Here is a 21,721-nt window from a genome sequence, read left to right as displayed (position 1 = left end):
CACATCATTTACTGATCATAATGAAATAAAAACTGTATTCAGTAAAGTATCCTTAAAGAAATAATTTTAAAGTAGTTGGAGATTAAATAAATAATTCTAAAGAACTGGTAGGTGAATGAAAAATTATTGAAACATTGAAAAATTTCATCAAAGAAAATGACAAAGGGGACAATTTGTATCTTTAAACACTTTTATCAACAAAAAAGAGTAGGAACAAATCAGTGAACTGGGCATACAATTTTTTAAAAACTTTTAACAATCACAAATCAGGAATCTTCAAATTACAAAGTAGAAATTATTAAGATTAAAGAAAAGATTATTCACAATTGAAAACAAAAATATATCAATTGATAAATAAAAGTAGAAACTGATTTTTTAAACTACTAAAACATTTGTAATTAACCTGATTTTAAAAGGGGAGAGGAAAACTAAGTTGTTTATAGCAAAAATGTCAACTGAAAAAGAAATAAAGGATATTGTCAGATTATTTTTTTCAATTTTTATGCTAATATATTGATAACTTAGGGGAGATAGATGAATAGTTACAAAAAATTATATTTTATAATATAAAATATTTATAAAAAATACACAATACCCAGATTACAAAATAAGAAATAGACTATTTAAACCCAATATCAGAAAAAAGAACTGAACAAGTCATTAATCAACTTCCAAGGGAAAAAAAATCCTCCAGGACTAGGTAGGTTAATTCTGTTAGCTTTCAAAGAGAAATTAATTCTATTACTAATATATTCAAAAATGGGAAAAGAAGGGATCCTTCCCGTCTCTTTTTTCTAAAATAAACATTTTATTTAAAGTTTTGAGTTCCAAACTCTATCCTCCTTTCTCTCCTTCCTCTCCCTCCTCCCTGAGGCAGTAAGTAATCAGATATAGTTTATTCCAGTCTCTTTAAACAATACAAATATGATTTCGATGCCTAAACCATGGAGAGACAAGGCAGAGAAGGACAACTAACAGGTCAGAATACCAAGATCCTCTACCAGCAAAAAGATTATAATACACTGAAGGTTCAGATAATAGTTAGCATTTTTTTAGCAATAAAGTTTTTTTAATTAAGGGATGTACATTGTATTTTTTTAAAGACATAATCTGAGTTCTAGTCTTTCAACATTTTCTATATTGTGATGTTTGTATAAATTGTTCTTCTACATCTCTCACTGTATATCAGTTCAAAAAAGGCTTCTCCGTTCCTCTGAAACTGCCCATTTTACAATATCTTATGATATAATAATGTTCTGTTATATTTATATACCACAATTTGTTTAGTGATGCCCCAATTAAAGGACACTCTCTTAGTTTCCAGGTTTTGGCTACAAAAAAACCCCACAACCCAACTCTGCTATTTTTGTAAATATAGGTCTCTTTTTTTCTTTCTTTCATTTCCTTGGGAGGTGTTATATAGCCTTAGTATATATTATTCCCCTTTAGACACTTTTCAATCCAGCCAATAAGTCCAGTCTCACACAAGGTACTTTATCTCCTCCATTCTTTGTACCTTTGAACAGAGTATCCACTATTCCTGGGATGTATTCCTTCCTCACCTCCATCTCTTAGAATTCCTGGCTTCTAGTTTCCTACCTCAAAAAACTGTGTCCTTTCACTTTCACTTTCACTTTTCACTTTCTCTTTTTCCTTTCCTTCCCTCCACTCAAGCACTGCCTTTGGCATGATTTACCTCTTGCCCCTCAACTGCTGCTGCCTCTAACCTAAAAGTGTCTTTTATTTATTTTGTATTATGATACTACCAACTCTGTCTGGAGGTGAGTAGCGTGTTTCATCATGAATCCTTTGTAATTGTGTTTGGTCATTGTGTTCATCAGAGTTCCTAAGTCTTTCAAAGCTGTTCAACTTTATAATACAGGCATACCTTGGAGATATTGTAGATTCAGTTCCAGACCACTGTAATAAAGCAAATATCTCAGTAAAGCAAGTTACATGAATCTTTTGGTTTTCCAGTGCATATAAAAGTTATGTTTATGCTATACTGTAGTCTATTAAGTGTGCAATATATTGTATTATGTCTTTTTAAAAAATGTATGTTCCTTAATTTAAAAATGCTTTATTCCCAAAAAAATGCTAGCCATCATCTGAACCTTCATAATATTTTTGCTGGTGGAGGGTCTTGCCTCAATGTTGATGGTTGGGGTGGTTGTAACAATTTCATAAAATAAGACAACAATAAAGTTTGCAACATCAATTGACTTTTCCTTTCATTTAACACTCAGAAGCCATTGTAGGGTTATTAAATTGCACTGATTTCAGTATTATGTCTCAGGGAAGAGGGAGGCTGGAGGAGAAGGAGAGAGACAGGAAAGATGAAGCAGTCAGAACAGATACAACATTTTTTTTCTCCCATTAAGTTTTATTTTCCCAAATTACATGTAAATGCAAATTTTGACATAAATTTTTTTTGGGGGGGGGGGAGGGCGAGGCAATTGGGGTTAAGCGACTTGCCCAGGGTCACACAGCTAGTAAGTGTTAAGTGTCTAAGGCCGGATTTGAACTCAGGTTCTCCTGACTCCAGGGCCAGTGCTCTATCCACTGCACCACCTAGCTGCCCCAACATCAATTTTCTTTTAAACTTTGTGTTCCAAATTCTCTTCCTCCCTCCCTCACCACCGCAAGAACTCAAGCAATTCATGAGCAGTCATGCAAAACATTTCCACATTAGCCAAGTTGTGAAATAAAACAGAAAAAGACAAAACTTAAGATAAAGGAACTAACAAACAAAATTATGCTTCAATCTGTATTCAGACACCATCAGTTCTCTCTCTGTAGATGTATTGTACTTTTCATAGGACCTTCAGAGTTTTCTTGGATCATTGCATTGTTGAAAATAAGCAAGTCATTCACAGCAGATCATCTTGCAGTATTGCTGTTATTTTGTATACAGTACATTTTACATGACATCAGCTCATGTAGGCCTTTCTGGGGTTTTCTGATAGCATCCTGCTCATCATTTTATAGTAAACTACATTTACATAGTACTTTAAAGAGAGATTTTTTTTTACAATAAACCCATGGGGTTGATTCTTGCAACAATAGTAATAGATAACATTTATATAGTACCTTATACCTGACAAAGAATTTTCATCACAATAGCCCAGCAAAGTAAGTACCATATGTTTTATCATCATCATCAATCCATCTACATTGTCATCAATCAATCCCCATTTTCATCTAATCATCAACAGTCATCATCATCATCTTACATTATTCTTGCCTCTGCTTCAAAATTTTTTTCAGTTACTATTGTTAACTGTTTCCCTCCATCCTATTCCCTTCACCATGATATTTACTCTATTTTCTATCTTCTTTCACCCTATCCCTCCTCAAAAGGGATTTGCTTCTGACTGCCCCTCCCCCAATCTGCCCTCCCGCCTTATCCCCTTCCCCTCCTATTTTCCTGCAGTGTTAGATAGATTACTCCACCCAATTGAATGTGTAGGTTATTTCCTCTTTGGGCCAATTCTGATGAATGTAAGGCTCATTCACTGCCCTGTTCCTTCCCCATCTCTCCCCCCACTCCATAAGCCTTTTCCTGTTTTTGTCATGTGGGATTTCACCCCATTCTACATTTCCCCTTTCCCCTCCCCCAATGCATTCCTCTCACCCCTCAATTTTACCCTAAAGATGTCATCGTGGGGCAGCTAGGTGACACAGTAGACAAAGCACCCACCCTGGACCCAGGAGGACCCGAGCCCAAATCCAGCCTCAGACATAAGACACTCCACCCACTCTGTGACCCTAGGCATGTTACCCAACTCCAACCACACCACAAAAAAAAAAAAGATAAAAAAATAAATGCTTTAGAGATATCATCACTTCATAATCAGTTCCCACCTGTGCCCTCTGTCTAAATTTGTTTCTATCATCTGCCCTAATATTGAGAAATTTCTTATGAGTTAGACATATCTTCCCATGTAGGAATGTAAGCAGTTTTATCTTTTAACATCCCTCTTAATTTCTTTTTCCTGTTTACCTTTTTATGCTTCTCTAGGGTCTTATATTTGAAAATAAAATTTTCTATTCAGTTCAGGTCTTTTCATCACAAATACCTGAAAGGGGGAAGCTAGATGACACAGTGGATAAAGGACTGGCCATGGATTCAGGAGGACCTGAGTTCAAATCAGGCCTCAGATACTTGACACTTACTAGCTGTGTGAACCTGGGCAAGTCACTTAATCCTTATTGCCCCATAAAAACAAAACAAAACAAACAAAAAACCAAATACCTGAAAGTCCTCTTTTTCATTGGAGTCCCATTTCCCTCCCTGAAAGATTATACTCAGTTTTGTTGGATAGGTGATTCTTGGTTGTAATCCCAATTCTTTTGCCCTCTGGAATATCATATTTCATGCCCTTTGATCCTTTAATGTAGAAGGTGCTAGATCTTGGTTCCACAGTACTTGAATTGTTTCTTTTTGGCTGTTTGCAATATTTTCTCCTTGACCTGGGAGCTCTGGAATTTAGCTATAATATTCCCAGGAGTTTTCCTTTTGGGATCTCTTTCAGGAGGTGAACAGTGGATTCTTTCAATTTCTATTTTACCTTCTGCTTCTAGAATATCAGGGCAGTTTTTCCTGACAATTTCTTGGAAGATGATGTCTAAGCTCTTTCCTTGATCATGGTTTTCAGGTAGTCCAATAATTTTCTGATGATCTCTCCTGGATCTATTTTCCAGGTCAGCTGTTTTTTCAAGGAGATATTTCACATTGCCTTCTATTTTTTTTATTCATTTGGATTTGTTTTATTGTGTCTTTATTTCTCATAAAGTCATTAGCTTCTGTTTGCTCAATCCTAATTTTTAAGCAATGATTTTCTTCAGAGAACTTTTGTAACTCCTTTTCCATTTGGCCAATTTGGCTTTTCAAGCTGTTGACTTTTTTTCATGACCCTCCTTCATCATTCTCATTTCTCTTTCTATTTTTTCCTTTACCTTTCTTACTTTATTTTCAAAGACTTAATTATTTTTTTTACTGTTTCATCTAGGAACACCTGTTCCTAGAAGAAACAAAGGGGGGAATGTGATGAAATAATGGGATTTAGCAGATACTCAAAGACCCACCTGGAGATTAATCAAGACTGATTGAATCAAGTGAGAGTGATTGACTGCTGATTAAGCCTACTTCAAGTTAATTGGATTGTGTCAAGTTAATTGGATTGTGATCACACCTGGCTATCCCTTAAGAAGGTATAATTCTCAGAAACTAGACTATGAACTCAACTTGAGAACACCTTCAAAGACAATGGATTTGGATGAAGCCAACCAATCACCTTGAAGTGACTTGAGCACATGGAAATCAATCATCCCTAGTTTTGAGAAAAATCCAAACACTGGTACTGAAGCCTTTTAAATTTTGGTGACCACAATTAAGATTTTAAACATCACAGTTCTTTTTGAGTGCCTCTGTGGCCTGAGACCAATTCATATTTTTCTTGGAAGCTTCAGATGTAAGAGCCCTGATGTTACTATCTTCTTCTTGTCACTAAAGAAACTTTCTATCATTGTCATCTTTCTCTTGTCTGCTCATCTTGACAGTCTTTTACTTGAATTTTAACTCCTTATTAAAGTGGGGCACTGTTTCCAGGCTGCACTATCCCAAGCTTCAGGGATCCCAGGTGGTATGATTTATGGAGGGGCAGGTTCTTCACTCACCTGGCCTGTTCTCTGGTCTGTAGATAACTCCAGGCCAACCTGATAATTAGCCAGGAAGCAAAACTTTGTGTGCTGTGGTTGTTAACTCTGACAAGCCTCCTCCTCTCCCCCACCTGGGCCACTGCCACTCAAGCCTACTCCCTGGTTCCCAGCAGGGGTGAAACACCTAAGTTCCAACTCAGTGCCAGTAGAGACCCCTGTAATCTCCCCCCGGCCAACCACTCAGCCCTCTCACCATATCGTGAGCTTAGTTCCAGAAGACACTGGCACTGAAGCTGATTCAGAGGCTCTGGGGGTCTCTAACTCTGGCAAGGCATGCCTAGGGTTACATCTGTGTCAGCATGACCATGGGATTGGGCTCCACTTCCACTCTGGCACAGCGGCTCCCTCTTGCCGACCTTCTAAGCTGTCTTTGGCTGGAAAATGATCTCAGCCCATTATTTTGTAGATTCTGCTGCTCTAGGAATTGTCCTGTGGCATTATTTGAAGGTATCTTGGAGCAATCGTGTCGTGATTTACAAGCTTACTGCCTTTCCTCTGCCACCTTGGCTCTGCCCCCACAACATTTATTAACTTCACTTTCTTTTATGGGCATGTTCATGGCCCTCTAAAACAATTACAATAGTAACATCAGAATACTGATCACAGATCACCATGACAGATATAATAATAATGAAAAATGTGAAATATTGTGAGAATTACCAAAATGTGACATAGAGACACGATGTGAGCAGGTGGTGTTGGAAGAATGGCACTGATAGATTTGTAAACAAAACAAAACAAACAACACCACACAGTATATTCCAAGTGCAGGAAAGCAAGGTATGCCTGTGTTGTTGTCACTGTATAAACTGTTCTCTTGATTCTACTCACCTCACTTTATATCAATTTATACAAGTCTTCCCAGGTTCCTGTGAAAATATGCCCTTCAGGGGGCAGCTAGGTGGTGCAGTGGATAAAGCACTGGCTCTGGATTCAGGAGGACCTGAGTTCAAATCCAGCCTCAGTCACTTGACACTAGCTGTGTGACCTTGGGCAAGTCACTTAACCCTCATTGCCCCACCAAAAAAAAGAAAAGAAAAAAAGAAAATATGCCCTTCATCATTTCTTACACTCTCTCATAATAACGTCATAATTATATACCATAACTTGTTCAGCTGTTCCTCAATTGGTAAGCAACCCCTTGGTTTCCCTTTTCTTGCCACCTCAAAATGAGCTGCTACAAATATTTTTGTGCATCCTTAGAGTTTGTTTTGTTTAGGATTAGTCCCTCCCTTAATCTCTCTTCTCTTTTCTCCTTCTTTCTCACTCATCATTTGATCCAGTTTCCTTTTAGAGTAAAATGTATTTTTGTGTGTGTATTTTTCCTTTCTTTGACCAGTTTAAATTGGAGTGAGATTCCAGTCTTACCTGCTCCTTCGATACCTTCTTCCTTGTTTGTCAGATTTCTACTTGCTCTTCCTAACTGCACAATTAGACATAATTTTCCCCATTCTTCCTCTCCCTTTCCCCCTAGTAAATTCTTCTTCCCCTCCCTTTCCACTTTTCTTTTAAGATCAAGTCATAAAAAAAAATAATTAAAAAAAAGATCAAGTCGTAACAGAACTACTCCCAGGCCTTCATTTTAATTAGACTCCCTCTACAACCCCTAAAGATAGGGTTCTGAGAATACTTATGCATAATCTTCCCATATTAGAATGTAAACAGTTTGTCCTTCTTTGGTCCCTTATGATTGCTCATTTTTGTCTTTTTATTTTTTTCTTGACTCCTATGTTTACAAACTTCAGAGCTTCTGTGCTTGGAAGTCTTCTGTTTCATTAAAAATCAGTTTTCCTCCCTTCTAAGATTATATCAACATAATCATCATTATTATAGTACATTATTATTTTTCCTAAGTAAGTTATAATTGGTGGTAAGGTATCCTTTGTCTTATTGACTATTATCTTCCAGGATTTCCACTTCTTTATAGTCATGGCCCCTAAATCTTAGGAGCTAGATTGTGACTCCTCAGTACTGAAATTTTGTCTGTTTGCAATAATTTTTCTTTGACCTTAAAGTTCTGGATTTTGGCCATGATATTCCTGTGAGTTTTTATTTTGGAATTTCTTTCAAGAAGTGACAAGTGGATTCTTTCTATCCTCATTTTGCTTTCTGGTTCTAAAAGTTCTGGGCAGTTTTTTTTTCAAATTATGATTTCTTGAAATATAATGTCTAGCTTTTTTTTCCCTCCTTTGGTTATGGCTTTCAGGTAGTTCAATGATTTCTTAAATTATCCCTCCTCATTTTGTTTTCTAGGTCAAGTTTTTTTTGTTTGTTTGTTTGTTTGGGTTTTTTTTTTTTTTTTTTTTGCTCTAAGATACCTTACATTTCTTTCTATTTTTTTCTAAGGTCTTTTGACTTTTAAAAAAATTTTTTAAATTGTTGTTTGGAATAGCTTTCTTCTATTTGGTCTGGTCTGATTTTCAGGGAGTTTGTTGCTTGGGTGAGGTTTTCTATCTCTTTGTTAAGATGTTAATTCCTTTCCCAATTCTTTTCTTCCATAGCACTCATTTCTCTTCCAATATTTTTCCTCCAGTACTCTCATTTCACTTTTTAAAAACATTTAAACTCTTTATCTTTTCTAGGAATTCTAATTGAGCTTTTGCCTGAGCTATGTTTTTCTTTGAAGCCTTGCTTGTAGATGTTTTAGAGTCATTCTTCTGGGTTTGTATGTTGTTGAACCCTGTTACCACAGTAGCTTTTTTTTTTTTTTTTTGGCAGGGCAATGAGGGTTAAGTGACTTGCCCAGGGTCACACAGCTAGTGTCAAGTGTCTGAGGCTGGATTTGAACTCAGGTCCTTCTAAATCCAAGGCCAGTGCTTTATCCACTGCACCACCTAGCTGCCTCAACACAATAGTTTTTTATGGTTGGATTCTTCTTTTATTTAGCCATTCTTCTGTCCTACTTTCTGACTGGAGTTTATGTTAAAGTTGACTCTGTATACTTCTAGAAGGAATGTCTGGGCTGGTTCTGCTGCTGCTTTATTAGATTATTGAGTATTGTTTTATTATAGGATCTGAGTTGGACAGCTTAGACCTGCAAGCTTTCTGTGTGGCTACTGTGTTCTGTATTCTGTGTATACTGTATTTTCATCTGAGATTGATCACTGTCTTCCTGCTATGAGCAAGTTAGTTTGGGCCCATTGGCTTGCCTTCTTTGGGGTTTCAGTAGATTGCTACTAGATTCAGCCACTGTCAGCCAGCTGAAAAGCCCTTTTCATTGAGAGTGACAGAATTGTAGTTTCCTCTATGTTTTGACATTTCTTCCCTGGTTATTTCACTGCATGCTTCAGGCTGTGCTAGAAACTACAGTTGAAACCCCCACACTCCTTTGCTCCTGAGGTTAGAGTACACAGCAGCTGCTTGTTTCTAAACTTGTTCCTTGCTCAGTATTCAGCCTAGAGATGAAACACCTTACCTGGGCATAGGTTCCCTCCTCAATCTGCCCTTGATTTGTGATGAGATAGTAAACAGAAACACTGCCAGATGACTTCTATTCCTGTGTCTTGCACAAGTTTAAACTACTCTGTGGGACATAGGACCTTTACCTGACCTGATACACAGCTCCTCCATGCACGAGAATATTTGGCACAGCCAATCCTGGCTAGACCCACTCCCCATTGTCCAAAAGTCTCTTGGTCTATTTCCCTATGCCTTGCCTGAAAAAATGATGCACTGTGATTTTTCCCCCTAGAATTTCCAGATAAGGTGGAGGACTTGTGGGGATCTCTGCTGTACTTCTTTCTGCTATCTTGTTCCTGCCTTTCTCCAGAATGCTTTTTAAAAAGAAAAGAAAATATGCTTTAATAGAGCTTTGGATTTAGAGTCAGAAGATATGGGTTTGACTACCAGGTTTTTTTACCTGAGTAACATTAGGCTTCATTTTCCTCATCTGTAAAATGTAATATGAGGACCTTTCCAGCTTTACAATCTATAAACCTTCCTATGCTTTTCATCAAACGTTTATTGAGTTCCTGCTTTGTGATGTTAGATCTAAGGTACCTGTTTATGTTGGGTTTTGCCAAATATTTCGTCTCTCCATTTAGCTTGCCATATTATTATTTAATTAAATTCAATGAAAGTTTATTGAGGATTTGCCATGTGCAAGGTACTGTAATAAATATTATAAATACCAAGACAAAAACTGAACAATGCCTGTCCCCATGGTCCTAATATTTTGGGAAAGGGTGGAGAATCAGGAACATACAACATCTATGCAAGTTGAATACAAATAATTAATCCCCATCTGACTCCAGGCCCATCACTGTATGCACTCTGCCAGCTAGCTGCTGCACAGTATGTTGTATTCAGCACACAGTAGGCATTCACATACTTGGCAAATTAATAAAATGGAACATTTTACTGAACATATATGTGTTAACATGAAAGTAATCAGGTCCTGATTATCTTCAAGGGTTTTTAACTATTGTACCTTCACTGCTGCAAATCTCACTTGCACATTTATTGATGAATAAAGAACAACTCTTGCTTCTTTTAAGCAGGAAATCAGCATAATGTTAATTTGGGGATAGGAATTACACTTCAATTACTTCATTATGTTTTTTCTTCTGCAAAGGTCCTACTTTGATGTCTTAGGTGTGGCGGTGACCTTTTAGTTTTCACTCTTCATGACAATGAAGCATAAGCTTTTGCAGGTTCCACCAAACTAAAGTGGTTTCAAATATAGTCAAGAAACAAAGTATTTATTTGTTGTCTGAGGACCAGGCTAACTAAATTTGGCAAGGTTTGTTATGAGATTGACCACCATGGTGATGAATTTTTCACCCTGGCAACTCTTAAATATCATGCTACAAGTCATGGAGTAGTTGTGTTACGTGTCAATTGAAGGCATACCCACAGTGGTGAAAGCTCAGATCCTTGAAATATTGAAGTTTTAGAGAAAAAAAAAAATCTTTTCATTTCATACTGATAGCTTTCACTTGAGCATAGTTTTCATTTCTAAATATAGCCCCTCCTACTCCCTTCCTGAAAGAGCTGTCCCTAAGAACTAAGAATTAAAGAAAGAAGGGGAAAAAATTTAGCAAAACTAATCAATATGAAACTGTATGCAATGTTCCCTTTTCATCATCCCCTTTGCCATCATCAACCTTTACCAAAGAAAGTCTTGATAGAAATAATTTGATCTTCAGCATCACTTAATGAGCAAAGAACTGAATTATAACTGACTATATATATATATATATATTTTATACCAAAACTCCCAGTTTTTACCTTGTAGGCAGAGAAGCACTTTGAAACCAAAACACTTAACCTCCCTTCCTCTAGGGAAAACTTGAAAGTCAAATCTGAAAGATTGTGGTCTGGTGCCAGCATCAAGTGGGTTATAGGGAGGAGTTTCAAAGAGGATAGAACAGGAAACTGGACTGTTTCCCAGTTCTCCTGAATCAAGACTTCATAGTATAGTTCCATCTATTTATTTTGAAGTAAATTCCAAGAATATCAGTCATACCCATATTCAAATATAAACTAAAAAACACATTCCAAAAGCCAAATAGAAATGATTTATGATGATTATATTTACTCATATAATCGTTCTCATTCTTCTCCAACTACTTCTTTCCCTCCAAGTTGGTGTTTTATCATGAGAGAGAGAGAGAGAGAGAGAGAGAGAGAGAGCACTTTTAAAGAACTTACCATGTTTCAGAAACTGTGCTAAGTGCTGGACATAAAAATACAAGAAAATAAGAATAACTACCCTCAAAAAATTTACATTTTAGTGGAGGAAGACAATATATAAAAGGGAGCTAGAAAGGTAGAAGAAGGTCCAGGGAGGGTACCCTGGCAGTGGCAAGGCAGCTGGTGAAGAAGTAGAGAAGTATGGACAGGGATTTTAGCCAAGAGTGAAGTGAGCATGGTTGGGGTCTCGCATGAAGTTCTAGAAGAGGGAGGTAATTTGTGGGATAAATCATTCTCGTTGCTGCTACCAAAAAATAAAACCAGTAGATTCAAGGAACACTGCAGCTGCATCATGTTTCTATCTTCTCTAAAGTCTGGGTGATAATTGAAAAGGTATGAATGGAACTTGGTCCTCTCCCCTGACTTACAGTGCTTTGATTGGTGTTCCTGATGGTGCTAATATCCTGGGGTAAGAATTATGTGAAGACCTCAAATCTCTATGAGAGCAGGGACGTTAAACATAAGAGTTTTTGGAATTTTACAAAAGTACTCAACTGGATATGCAATCTCATCTACATCAATATGTCCTGTAATAGTGCAGTTCTTTCCAAAAAAAAAAAGCCTGAAGGGCCAGCTAGGTGGCGCAGTGGATGAAGCCCTGGATTCAGGAGGACCCAAGTTCAAATTCGGCCTCAGACACTTCACACTTACTAGCTGTGTGACCCTGGGCAAGTCACTTAACCCTCGTTGCCCCCACCCAAATAATGCAGTTCTTAACCCTTGCATGGCTGCCAACATTGTGTATTCTTGTCCATATTTTCCCCTAAGTTCACCACAGAGGGTGTACCCAGTGTGTCTTCACTTCCTCTGGACATTATGAAGATATCAATAGAGCAAATGAGATGACCTTTTTCACTCTTGCTATATAACCAGCCCATCTTCTTTTTGAATCATACATTTCTTTGATGACAGCCTTCACTCTGGTTCTTCTTTATAGTACCTTATTTGTTATGTTTTGCAGCCAGCTTATACCCATTACATGCCAGTCCATTGCCCTCTAAGTGATACTCATTTTCAGTTTTTCAGAGACAATAGTGTTCTGTGACTTGCCATACAACAATGCAGGTAGGATATTGGTATTAAAAACAAGGAGTTTTATTATAAGGAGAAGTTTGGGGTCATTAAGGGAGCTTTGCAATTTCCCTAAAGCAATGCAACCTACACCTTCCAATTTCATTCTGGGTCCAATTTGTTGTCCACTTGAAGTGATTATCGGAAACACATACATGTGTTTATATAGATATATATGCATAATATATATTATATATGTGTGTGCTCACACACCACTGTATGAACTCTGTGGGTTATACATCATAATTTGGATAATTGACATTTATTTGCTTCATTTTTCTTTTATGTATGGTTAGTCTGTATTCTTCAGTTGTTATCATTATGGATCTTTTCTGTGAGACACTGCACCATCCTGGGGCTTGATGTAATTAGCACAGTGTCATCTACAGGCAGAAAGACTTCATCTTGAAGACTTCATCATTGCAAGGGAATTCCTTTTCAGTTTAAACACTTTGCTGGAACTCCTATGACAGCAATGAATCTCTTTTGTGATAGGACATCTCCGTGTTTTATGCCTTGCATGATAGTAATAATTAGATGGTCATTGAACTAAGATTATCTCTCTTGTTATAACTTTCAAAGAATCTTGCACAATTTTGATGTACATAGCACTTTTTTTGGAAAACAGACTTTCAAGGGCATTTTCTTGCACTATATCATAATACTTTTAAAAAGAATAATAAACACATTATAACCTTTTGTTCTTTATATCTTTCAGACATTGGTGTAATGGTGAAGATTTATTATACTAAAGAATATTTGTGAAAACCCATCTGTTCCTTACTAATAATTTCATCAAAAAATGCTCTTGATTAGTATGTATATTTTTGGTTTCATACTCACGATCTTGTTGGTTTGGGTAACTCCTAGTGAGGAAACTCCCTCTACCAATTAAGATGTGTAATTGCTCTACAATTTATAAGTCTTAAAGCACTACCTGGAACACTGAGAGGTTAAATAATTTGCTCAGGATCACACAATCCATATTTGCCAGAGGCAGGATATGACCCTAGGTCTTGCTGACTCTTAAAGTTGGCTTTTTTCCACTGTTCAGTGCAGCCTCTCACCCTTATATATTATTCTTATATTTGTATGTAGATGGGAAAGTCAGAATGTAGAATAGCTGTTATTCTCTTAGTAGCCTTTTTTGTCATTAAGGTGGTATAAGATTTTACAGAGAGAGAGAGAGATGTGCATGCATGTGTGAACACACACACACATCTGTCTTTGGGATCTTTCCTTCTGTCAGGTACCCTAGTGAATTGATATCTTGGTGCCATTGCAATAGTTTACTTACAGCCTGGATCACCTTTAGGTGCACATAATTTAATCCAGTTACTTTTACTCTCATCATCATTTCTACCTTCTCTGTAAGCTCATCTAGAATTATCATATTAGAGTCAAAGTGTGGTGACTCTACATTCTTTGCTGGTGGTAAGAGTTTGGTATAATAAGTTTTACACATCTTTCCCATCTTTCTACTTTGTCATCCTTCTAGCTCCATCTGTGAGCTGGGCTCTTGCTGGGCTTTCACTGAATTGACTTTTACCTTACATCACTTCTCTCTGTTTTATGAGGTGATGCTACTTATAATCTTCCACCAGCTCTTTTGATAGAGATTGGTTCATTTTTTTCTATTTTGTATCCCTAACACTTAGTGCAATACCTGGCACATAGGAGGGGCTTAATAAATGCTTATTGATCAATTAATCCTTCTCCTTAAAATTTTCAGCAATGTTATTAGATGTCTTCACTAAGACAAAAATGACATTAAAGTCAGCTACCAGGGGCAGCTAGGTGGCACAGTGGATAAAGCACCAGCCCTGGATTCAGGAGGACCTGAGTTCAAATCTGGCCTCAGACACTTGACACTTACTAGCTGTGTGACCCTGGGCAAGTCACAAAACCCCCATTGCCTCACCAAAAAAAAAAAAAGAAAAAAAAAGTCAGCTACCACACTGGTGGTAAATTATTTAACTTGAAAAGGCCACAAGACTATACTAAAGAGGAGGGAGAGGTGGTGTACCACTTTTTGTTTGCAGATGATTGTGCACTCAATTCAGCTGCTGAGGCTGAGGCTGAGGTGCAACAAAGTATGGATCGGTTCTCTGTCATTTGTACTAATGCTGGCCTGACAATTAGTACCAAGAAAACAGGTTCTCCACCAGCCAGCACCGCATTATCCATATGTGGAACCTTCAGTTACAGCAAATGGGGAAATTTTGAATGCGGAATTTTGAATGTGGATAAGTTCACTTACTTTGGTTATATACTTTCCAGGGATTTACATATAGACGATGATGTTGATGCATACATTGTCAGAACTAGCTAAGCATCTGGGAGGCTCCAAAAGATGAGGTTGATGCACACATTGTCAGAACTAGCTAAGCATCTGGGAGGCTCCAAAAGAAAGTGTGAGAAAGAAGAGGTATTAGGCTGCCTACCAAACTGAAGCACATAGCTGTTGTGCTGACTTCATTGTTGCATGCTTGTGAAACCTAAATAGTATACCAGCACCATGTTAGAAAATTGAACCACTTCCATTTAAATTGTCGTAGGAAGGTTCTGAAGATCGCCTGGCAAGATAAGGTCCTAGACCCTGAGGTCCATTCTCAAGCTGAACTGCGAGCATTTAAACTCTCCTGTAGAGAACACAACTCCAATGGGGTGGCCACATTGTTTGAATGCCAAATATGCATTTGCCTAAAAGACTATTTTACAGAGAATCCACACAAGGCAAGTGCTCATACAGAGACCAGAAGAAGTGATACAAGGACACTCTCAAGGTCACTCTAAAGAACTTTGGAATTGATTGTGAGACATGGGAGACGCTGGCTTAGGACAGTTGAGCATGGTATGCCCACATCAAAGAAGGTACTGTGCTCTTTGAGCAAAGCAGAATTTCAGTAGCTCAAAAGAAACATGAGGTGTGCAAATTTAGAAACATCCCCACTCCAAATGTTCACATGGACTATTTGTGCCTAACCTGAGGTAGAGTCTTCCAAGTTCATATTGCTTCTGATCAACCATAGTGGGGCATACTATATGTTGACCCCAACATCGTGGTGTCATTTTTGTCCTCTTTGAGTACAAAGGACAACAAAGGAACAATTTGTGTTTCTAATCTGTCATTTCCTTTAGTGAGATTTGTTACCATGGATTCAGGTTTTTCTGTTCTGCTGATTATTTCTGCTAAGCATGCCATAAATTCTACTTTCACAATTCTTACTCCTTTTTTAAAGCATTCCAAAATATCCTGCTGTGGTTTGATGATCTTTTCTGTGGGAATCCACAGAATCCTCTGACTCACTGGGTGCTGATTGATTTTCCTTTGTCTTGCAACATTTATTCAAAGGAATCTAGACATTCAACTAGTTTGGAGGCCATATTGCCTTCTATTATTAATATCTTCACTATTGCTCAGGCTCAAGGTTTTCAACTGAGTTTTCTTCCTCCTGAGGTCTTTGGTAATTTACTTTTTTTCCCCTTCTTATTTTTGGCTATTGTTCACTTTCTGACTCTTTCTCCTTTTATGGTAGTTTCCCCTGATTGTATATCAAAGCTATCTCATCCTCCTCCCACACTGGGGAATTCATGTTTCACCAGGATTTGTCTCAGACCTAAATAATTTCGGGGGGGGGGGGACAACAGAACTAATACCAGCTGGATGCTAAGCTTTATACCTCAGACTTGGTGGAGCTCCATATAGCTGCACAAGCTGGTGTTCTGTCCTAGTTCCCTCTTTCTCAGAGTTCTGTTACAGAACCATGAACCATGAAAACAGCTGAAATTGTTTTATCTCTTATATACAATTCTTGTTTTGGAGAGTTTTGAGAAGTTTTTAGTAGTGAAGAAGGGGTCTAATCTGCCATCTTGTTTGTTGGTCACATGACTCAGCAGAGAATATACTGACCAAAACAACATAAATGATGTTGAACTTTGAGTAAATGAAAAATATGAAGGTCCTAGATAACAGATGATGAAATATTACCTCTCCTCTCTTGGCAGAAAGGTAGATGACTCCCACAATAGAAAAAGTATACATCATTAGATGTAGTCACTTTATCAGGTGTTTTTCTTTGTTGCAAGAAAGGGTCCATTGATAGGGGGAAGAAGTTTAGATGACTTTGATATAAAAAGACATCAAAAATGTTTGTTTTTAAAGTGAAGGTGGGCTGTATAACAACTGAGTGCTATTTTGTAATTTTCTTTATTTCATAGGTTGTCATTATCAAAGAATCCATCACTGTGTGGCCAACCTACTGGTGATGAGCCTCTTTGTGCTTAGCTACACTGATTTTTTGAAAATAGACTTGGTCTTTTTTTCAGGGCCATATTTAAAATATTTCTAGCAAAGTTGAACCTACCAGAGCTTATATTATATTGACCATAGACTTCAAAAATCAAATGTTACCTCTACCTATAATAAGACAGTCCAGGACTTTGTGTAGATCCTACACAAATCAATATTTGGTTATCTTCATACTATCCATAACAGTTTTGTTCATCCTTAATGATTTGTCTTTGCTCATGCTATTCTTACCCACTTGGAATATTGTCTAGCTCCCCCTCTGTCAATCCATTTCTTTTGTTTTCCTTTAAAACACCCCTACCAAACAATAATAAAAAAAAGTCAACAAAACTTAGGAAGGACAAATACAGTGGACACTACAGATACTATCAAAGTTGAGGCGCAAATCTTTTTTAACAAGCAATATTCTCTCAAAATAGAAAGTTAAATCAGTTACACTGTTATTTGTATTATTGAATATTGTATCATTGAATATTGTTTATACTTTGTACCCACTTAGCTGTACATGTGTTGTTTCTCCTAATAGAATGTAAATTTCTTGAGAGCGGGGACTATTTCATTTTTGTTTTTGTATCCCAATGCCTACCATAGTGCCTAACATATAGTAGGCACTTAATAAATGCTTGCTGATTGATTTCTGTTTTCTACTACTTTTATATCTTTCTGTTTCTCCCAACTCCTAACCTCTTCCTTTCATACTATAATATTTTGTTTTACACTATGGGTGATTAATTCTGAATTGAGTAAGTGAAAAGATATGCTTACTGAATTCAACAAATAATTATTTGAGTGCAAGACACTATAGTGCATACAAAGAAGAGTAAAGCCTGATCCCTACTCATTGAGCCACAAAATATAATGTTAATGAAAGACAGCTCAGAAAAGAGATAAATAACATTTACTTATTTATGAATATCTAAAGAAGCACCATAGAATTTTATATGAGATAGCTGTTGCTGTTAAACAGCATGACACTGCATAAAGCATACCTCACTCAGAATCCTGAAAAGGATTTAAGTCCTGCTTCTGATAAACCATCAGATCCCTTGACCTCTTAGAGCCCCTTGAGCTCTTAGAGCTCTTAGAGCTTCTTCATTAGAAGTTCCCTACACCAGCAAAATATCAGGCCAAGTAAGCAAACAATAGCAAAGCCCTAATTATGAAACTATAGCTTCACTTCTTTCTCAAGGGTTGAAAAATGGTCTAACCCTGGTCTCAACTTGAAAACAAACAAAACTGTATTCCAGCTACCACATGTTTGCCGCTGATGAGCAATGATCCTCATTAGCAGGTTGAATTTTATAAATTTCCTTGAGATTGAGTTAGATGGCGCAAGGCAGTTTGGGGATTTGGATATCTACTTTTATCTTTCTTCATCCAAGGATGTATTTGATCTTTTCATGGGTAGCTTACAGCAATCTTAAAGCCATGGTTTGTCCTTCTCATACTAACTCCTAATATAAGTTATTTTCACTGACACTGTATACCACAGCCTTAATATTACATACTTTCTATGAGAGTATTAGTGTGCATTTGGTATACCAAGAATTTTAAAATACCCCACTGAGCTAAAGAATACAGCTTTCAATAGCCTTCTCTTTTCTCTTAGGCCAGGTTATCAAGGCATGGGACATTGGAGTTGCCACTATGAAGAAGGGAGAGATCTGCCACTTACTGTGTAAACCAGAATACGCATATGGCTCTGCTGGCAGCGTCCCCAAAATTCCCTCGAATGCAACTCTCTTTTTCGAGGCAAGTATACACTATGTTGCTGTGTCAGCATCTGCCTTGCTTCAGTGCTGGCTTTGAAGCAATAGGCAGTGGGAAAAGGCTAGGCTTGCTGTTCAGATCAAATCCAACTTATTTATTTTGGAGCATGGATTCTTGAATTGATTCCCACAAACCTAAGGGGTGTGTGCCAGTGCTTTCTTAGAAATGTCTATCTGGCACAGAAAGGTTATACCCAAACAAAAACAAAAGATACCAGACCTAGAAACAGGGATTTTAGTTAGTTGTAAGCATAGAACAGACTCCCAGTTGACTGGGATACTGAATGAAAGAAATATGTCTTGCTGTTATCTGTATTATAATGATATTTTAAAATGTCAGTGCCAATTCAAAAAATATTTTCACATCATAAAAATTCATTCATGCAACAGACCTTACCCTTGTGGATCACAATATGTATATCTCCATGCATGGCAATACCTAACTGAAAATTAAGCAAAAATGACTGAATAACTCCAACCAGAAGAAATATATGTTTTTATTGCTCATAGACCAATTTTGTAGAAAAGACATGTTTTTGTTTTTAAAAAATAGCTATTGAGAGCAGCTAGGTGGTGCAGTGGATAAAGCACTGGCCCTGGATTCAGGAATACCTGAGTTCAAATCCGGCCTCAGACACTTGACACTTACTAGCTGTGTGACCCTGGGCAAGTAACTTAACCCCCATTGCCCCGCAAAACAAAAAAAAATAAAAATAAAATAGCTATTGGGGGTAGCTAGGTGGTACAGTGGATAAAGCACTGGCCCTTGATTCAGGAGGACCTGAATTCGAATTCGGCCTCAGACACTTGACACTTACTAGCTAATGTGACCCTGGTCAAGTCACTTAACCCTCATTGCCCCGCCCCCCCCCCCAAAAAGGCAAACAGAAAAACTATGTAATAAATATACACATTGTTTTCAGTTACCTGCCTTTCGGTGTTTCTTTTTGAGTTTTCTTTTGTGTACTTTTTTTCCTCCCTCTTTCCCCATCCCACACTAGAGAAGGCCACCATTAGACACAAATAATTATATATGGTACAACCATATTATACATACTTCTGTTTATCAGTTCTTTCTCTGGAGGTAAATAACATCTTCCTTCATAAATCCTTTGTAGGGGCAGCTAGGTGGCACAGTGGAAAAGGCACTGGCCCTGGATTCAGGAGGACCTGAGTTCAAATCTGACTTCAGACACTTGACATTTACTAGCTGTGTGACCCTGGGCAAGTCACTTAACCCTCATTTCCCCACAACAACCCCCCAAAAAATCTCCTAAGTCCTTTGTAGGACTTAGTATTTTCAGTACTCAAAATATAACTTAGTTGTTCATAGTTGTTCTTCAAACAATATTGCTGTTAGTATATGTTCTCTTGATTCTGGTCATTTCTCCCTTCATTATTTATGCAAGTCTTTCTATGTTTTTCTAAAATCAACCTGCTCATCATTTCTTATAGCACAGTAGTATTCCATCACAGTCATATACCACAACTTATTTAGCCATTCCCCAATTGATGGGCATCCTCTCAATTTTCATTACTTACTCTCTTACCAAATTTCAAATTGTTTTCCAGAATGGTTAGACTAATTCATACTTCCATGACCACTGTATTGGTATATCTTGTCTTTCCATAGTCCCTCCAGGATTCAATCAAGTCAAGTCAACCCACAATTTATTAAATGCCTACTCTGTGCCAGACACTTAGCTAAACTTTATTTTCCAAAAAACCAGTCCCTTTCACTCAAAAAGTTTACAATCTAATGAGGGAAACAACATGCAAACAATTATGTACAAGCAAGTTATACAAGATAAATTGGAACTAATCCACAGAGGGATGACCACAAAATGAAAAGGGATCAGAAAAGGTTTTTTGCAGTAGGTAAGATTTGAGCTAAGACTTGGAGAAAGCCAGGAAGTGGGAATGAGGAAGGAGAAAATTGCAAGCATGAGAGAGAGTCAGTAAAAATTCAGAGTCAAGAGATGTAGTATTTTGTTTGAGGAATAGCAAAGAGGTCAGTGTCACTGGAGTGCATAGTTCATGGCGGTTGGTATAAGAAGATGTAAGAAGACTGAAGAAATAGGAAGGATCCACTTTACGAAGGGTTTAAAAGCCAAAAAGAAGATTTGATATTTCACCCTAAAGGTAATAGAGTCTCTGGAGTTTACTGGAGAAGGAGCTGTGGTTTATCATGGTCATACTTGCACTTTAAGAAGATCAATTTGATCTTTTAGCCAAGTGGTGAATGGAATAGAGTAGGGAGAGAACTGTGGCAGAGAGACCCACCAACAGGCTATTGCACTAGTCTAGGTGTGAGATAATGGCCTGCACCTCAGGGTAGTGTCAGTATTAGAGAAGAGAAGGGGACATATAAGATGTTTTGAAGGAAGAATCCACAGGATTTGGGAATATATTAGATAAGAGGGGTAAGAGAGAGTGCAAAGGGCAGCTAGGTGGCGCACTGGATAGAGCGCTGGCCCTGGAGTCAGAAGGACCTGAGTTCAAATCCGGCCTCAGACACTTAACACTTACTAGCTGTGTGACCCTAGGCAAGTCACTTAACCCCAATTGCCTCACCAAAAAAAAAAGAGAGAGAGAGCAAAGTTAAGGATAACTCCTAGGTTCCAAGTCTGGGTGACTAAGGAGGATAATGTTGACCTCAGGAATAATAGGGAAGTTTGGGAAGGGGAAGGATTTGAGGGAAGAGGAAAGATAACGGGTTTGGTTTTGGACATGTTGACTTTAAGATATCTATGGAACATGCAGCTCCAGATGTTCATATAGTCAGTTGGAGAGATGGGAGACTGAAAGTCAGGAGAGAGGTTTGGCTTAGAAAAATAGATCTGAGAATTATGTTTATAGAGATAATTAAACCCATGGGACCTGATAAGATCCCCAAGTGAAATAGTGTAGAGGGAGAAGAGAAGGCTCAATTCAAATCCTTTGTCCGGGACACATCTTGGAGGGACGCCCAAAGTTCATGGGTTTGAACTGAATAAAGAGATCCATCAAAGGAGAAAAAAGAATATTCAGAAAGGAGGAGAACCTGGAGACAGCAATGACATGAAAACCTAAAGAGAGAAAAATGTCAGAGAAGCTGATAGCGTTAAAGGCTGCAAAGGAATTAAGAAGGATGTAGACTGAGAAAAGGCCATTA

General features: G+C 37.6%; 1 protein-coding gene across 8 annotated transcripts in view; it reads left to right on the top strand.

Moving 5' to 3' along the window:
- FKBP5 (FKBP prolyl isomerase 5) overlaps window positions 1-21,721 on the top strand; it is a 161,936-nt gene that overhangs the window by 84,337 nt on the left and 55,878 nt on the right. For all 8 annotated transcript variants that reach the window (XM_044005565.1, XM_044005567.1, XM_044005568.1 and 5 more), the window contains exon 5: window positions 18,408-18,550. In XM_044005565.1, coding sequence (XP_043861500.1) covers window positions 18,408-18,550 — 143 coding nt within the window. The remainder of the gene's footprint in view (window positions 1-18,407; window positions 18,551-21,721) is intronic.

The sequence above is a fragment of the Dromiciops gliroides genome, chromosome 4, assembly GCF_019393635.1.
Source record: "Dromiciops gliroides isolate mDroGli1 chromosome 4, mDroGli1.pri, whole genome shotgun sequence".
NCBI lineage: Eukaryota > Metazoa > Chordata > Mammalia > Microbiotheria > Microbiotheriidae > Dromiciops > Dromiciops gliroides.
This window is presented reverse-complemented; position numbering and strand designations above follow the sequence as displayed.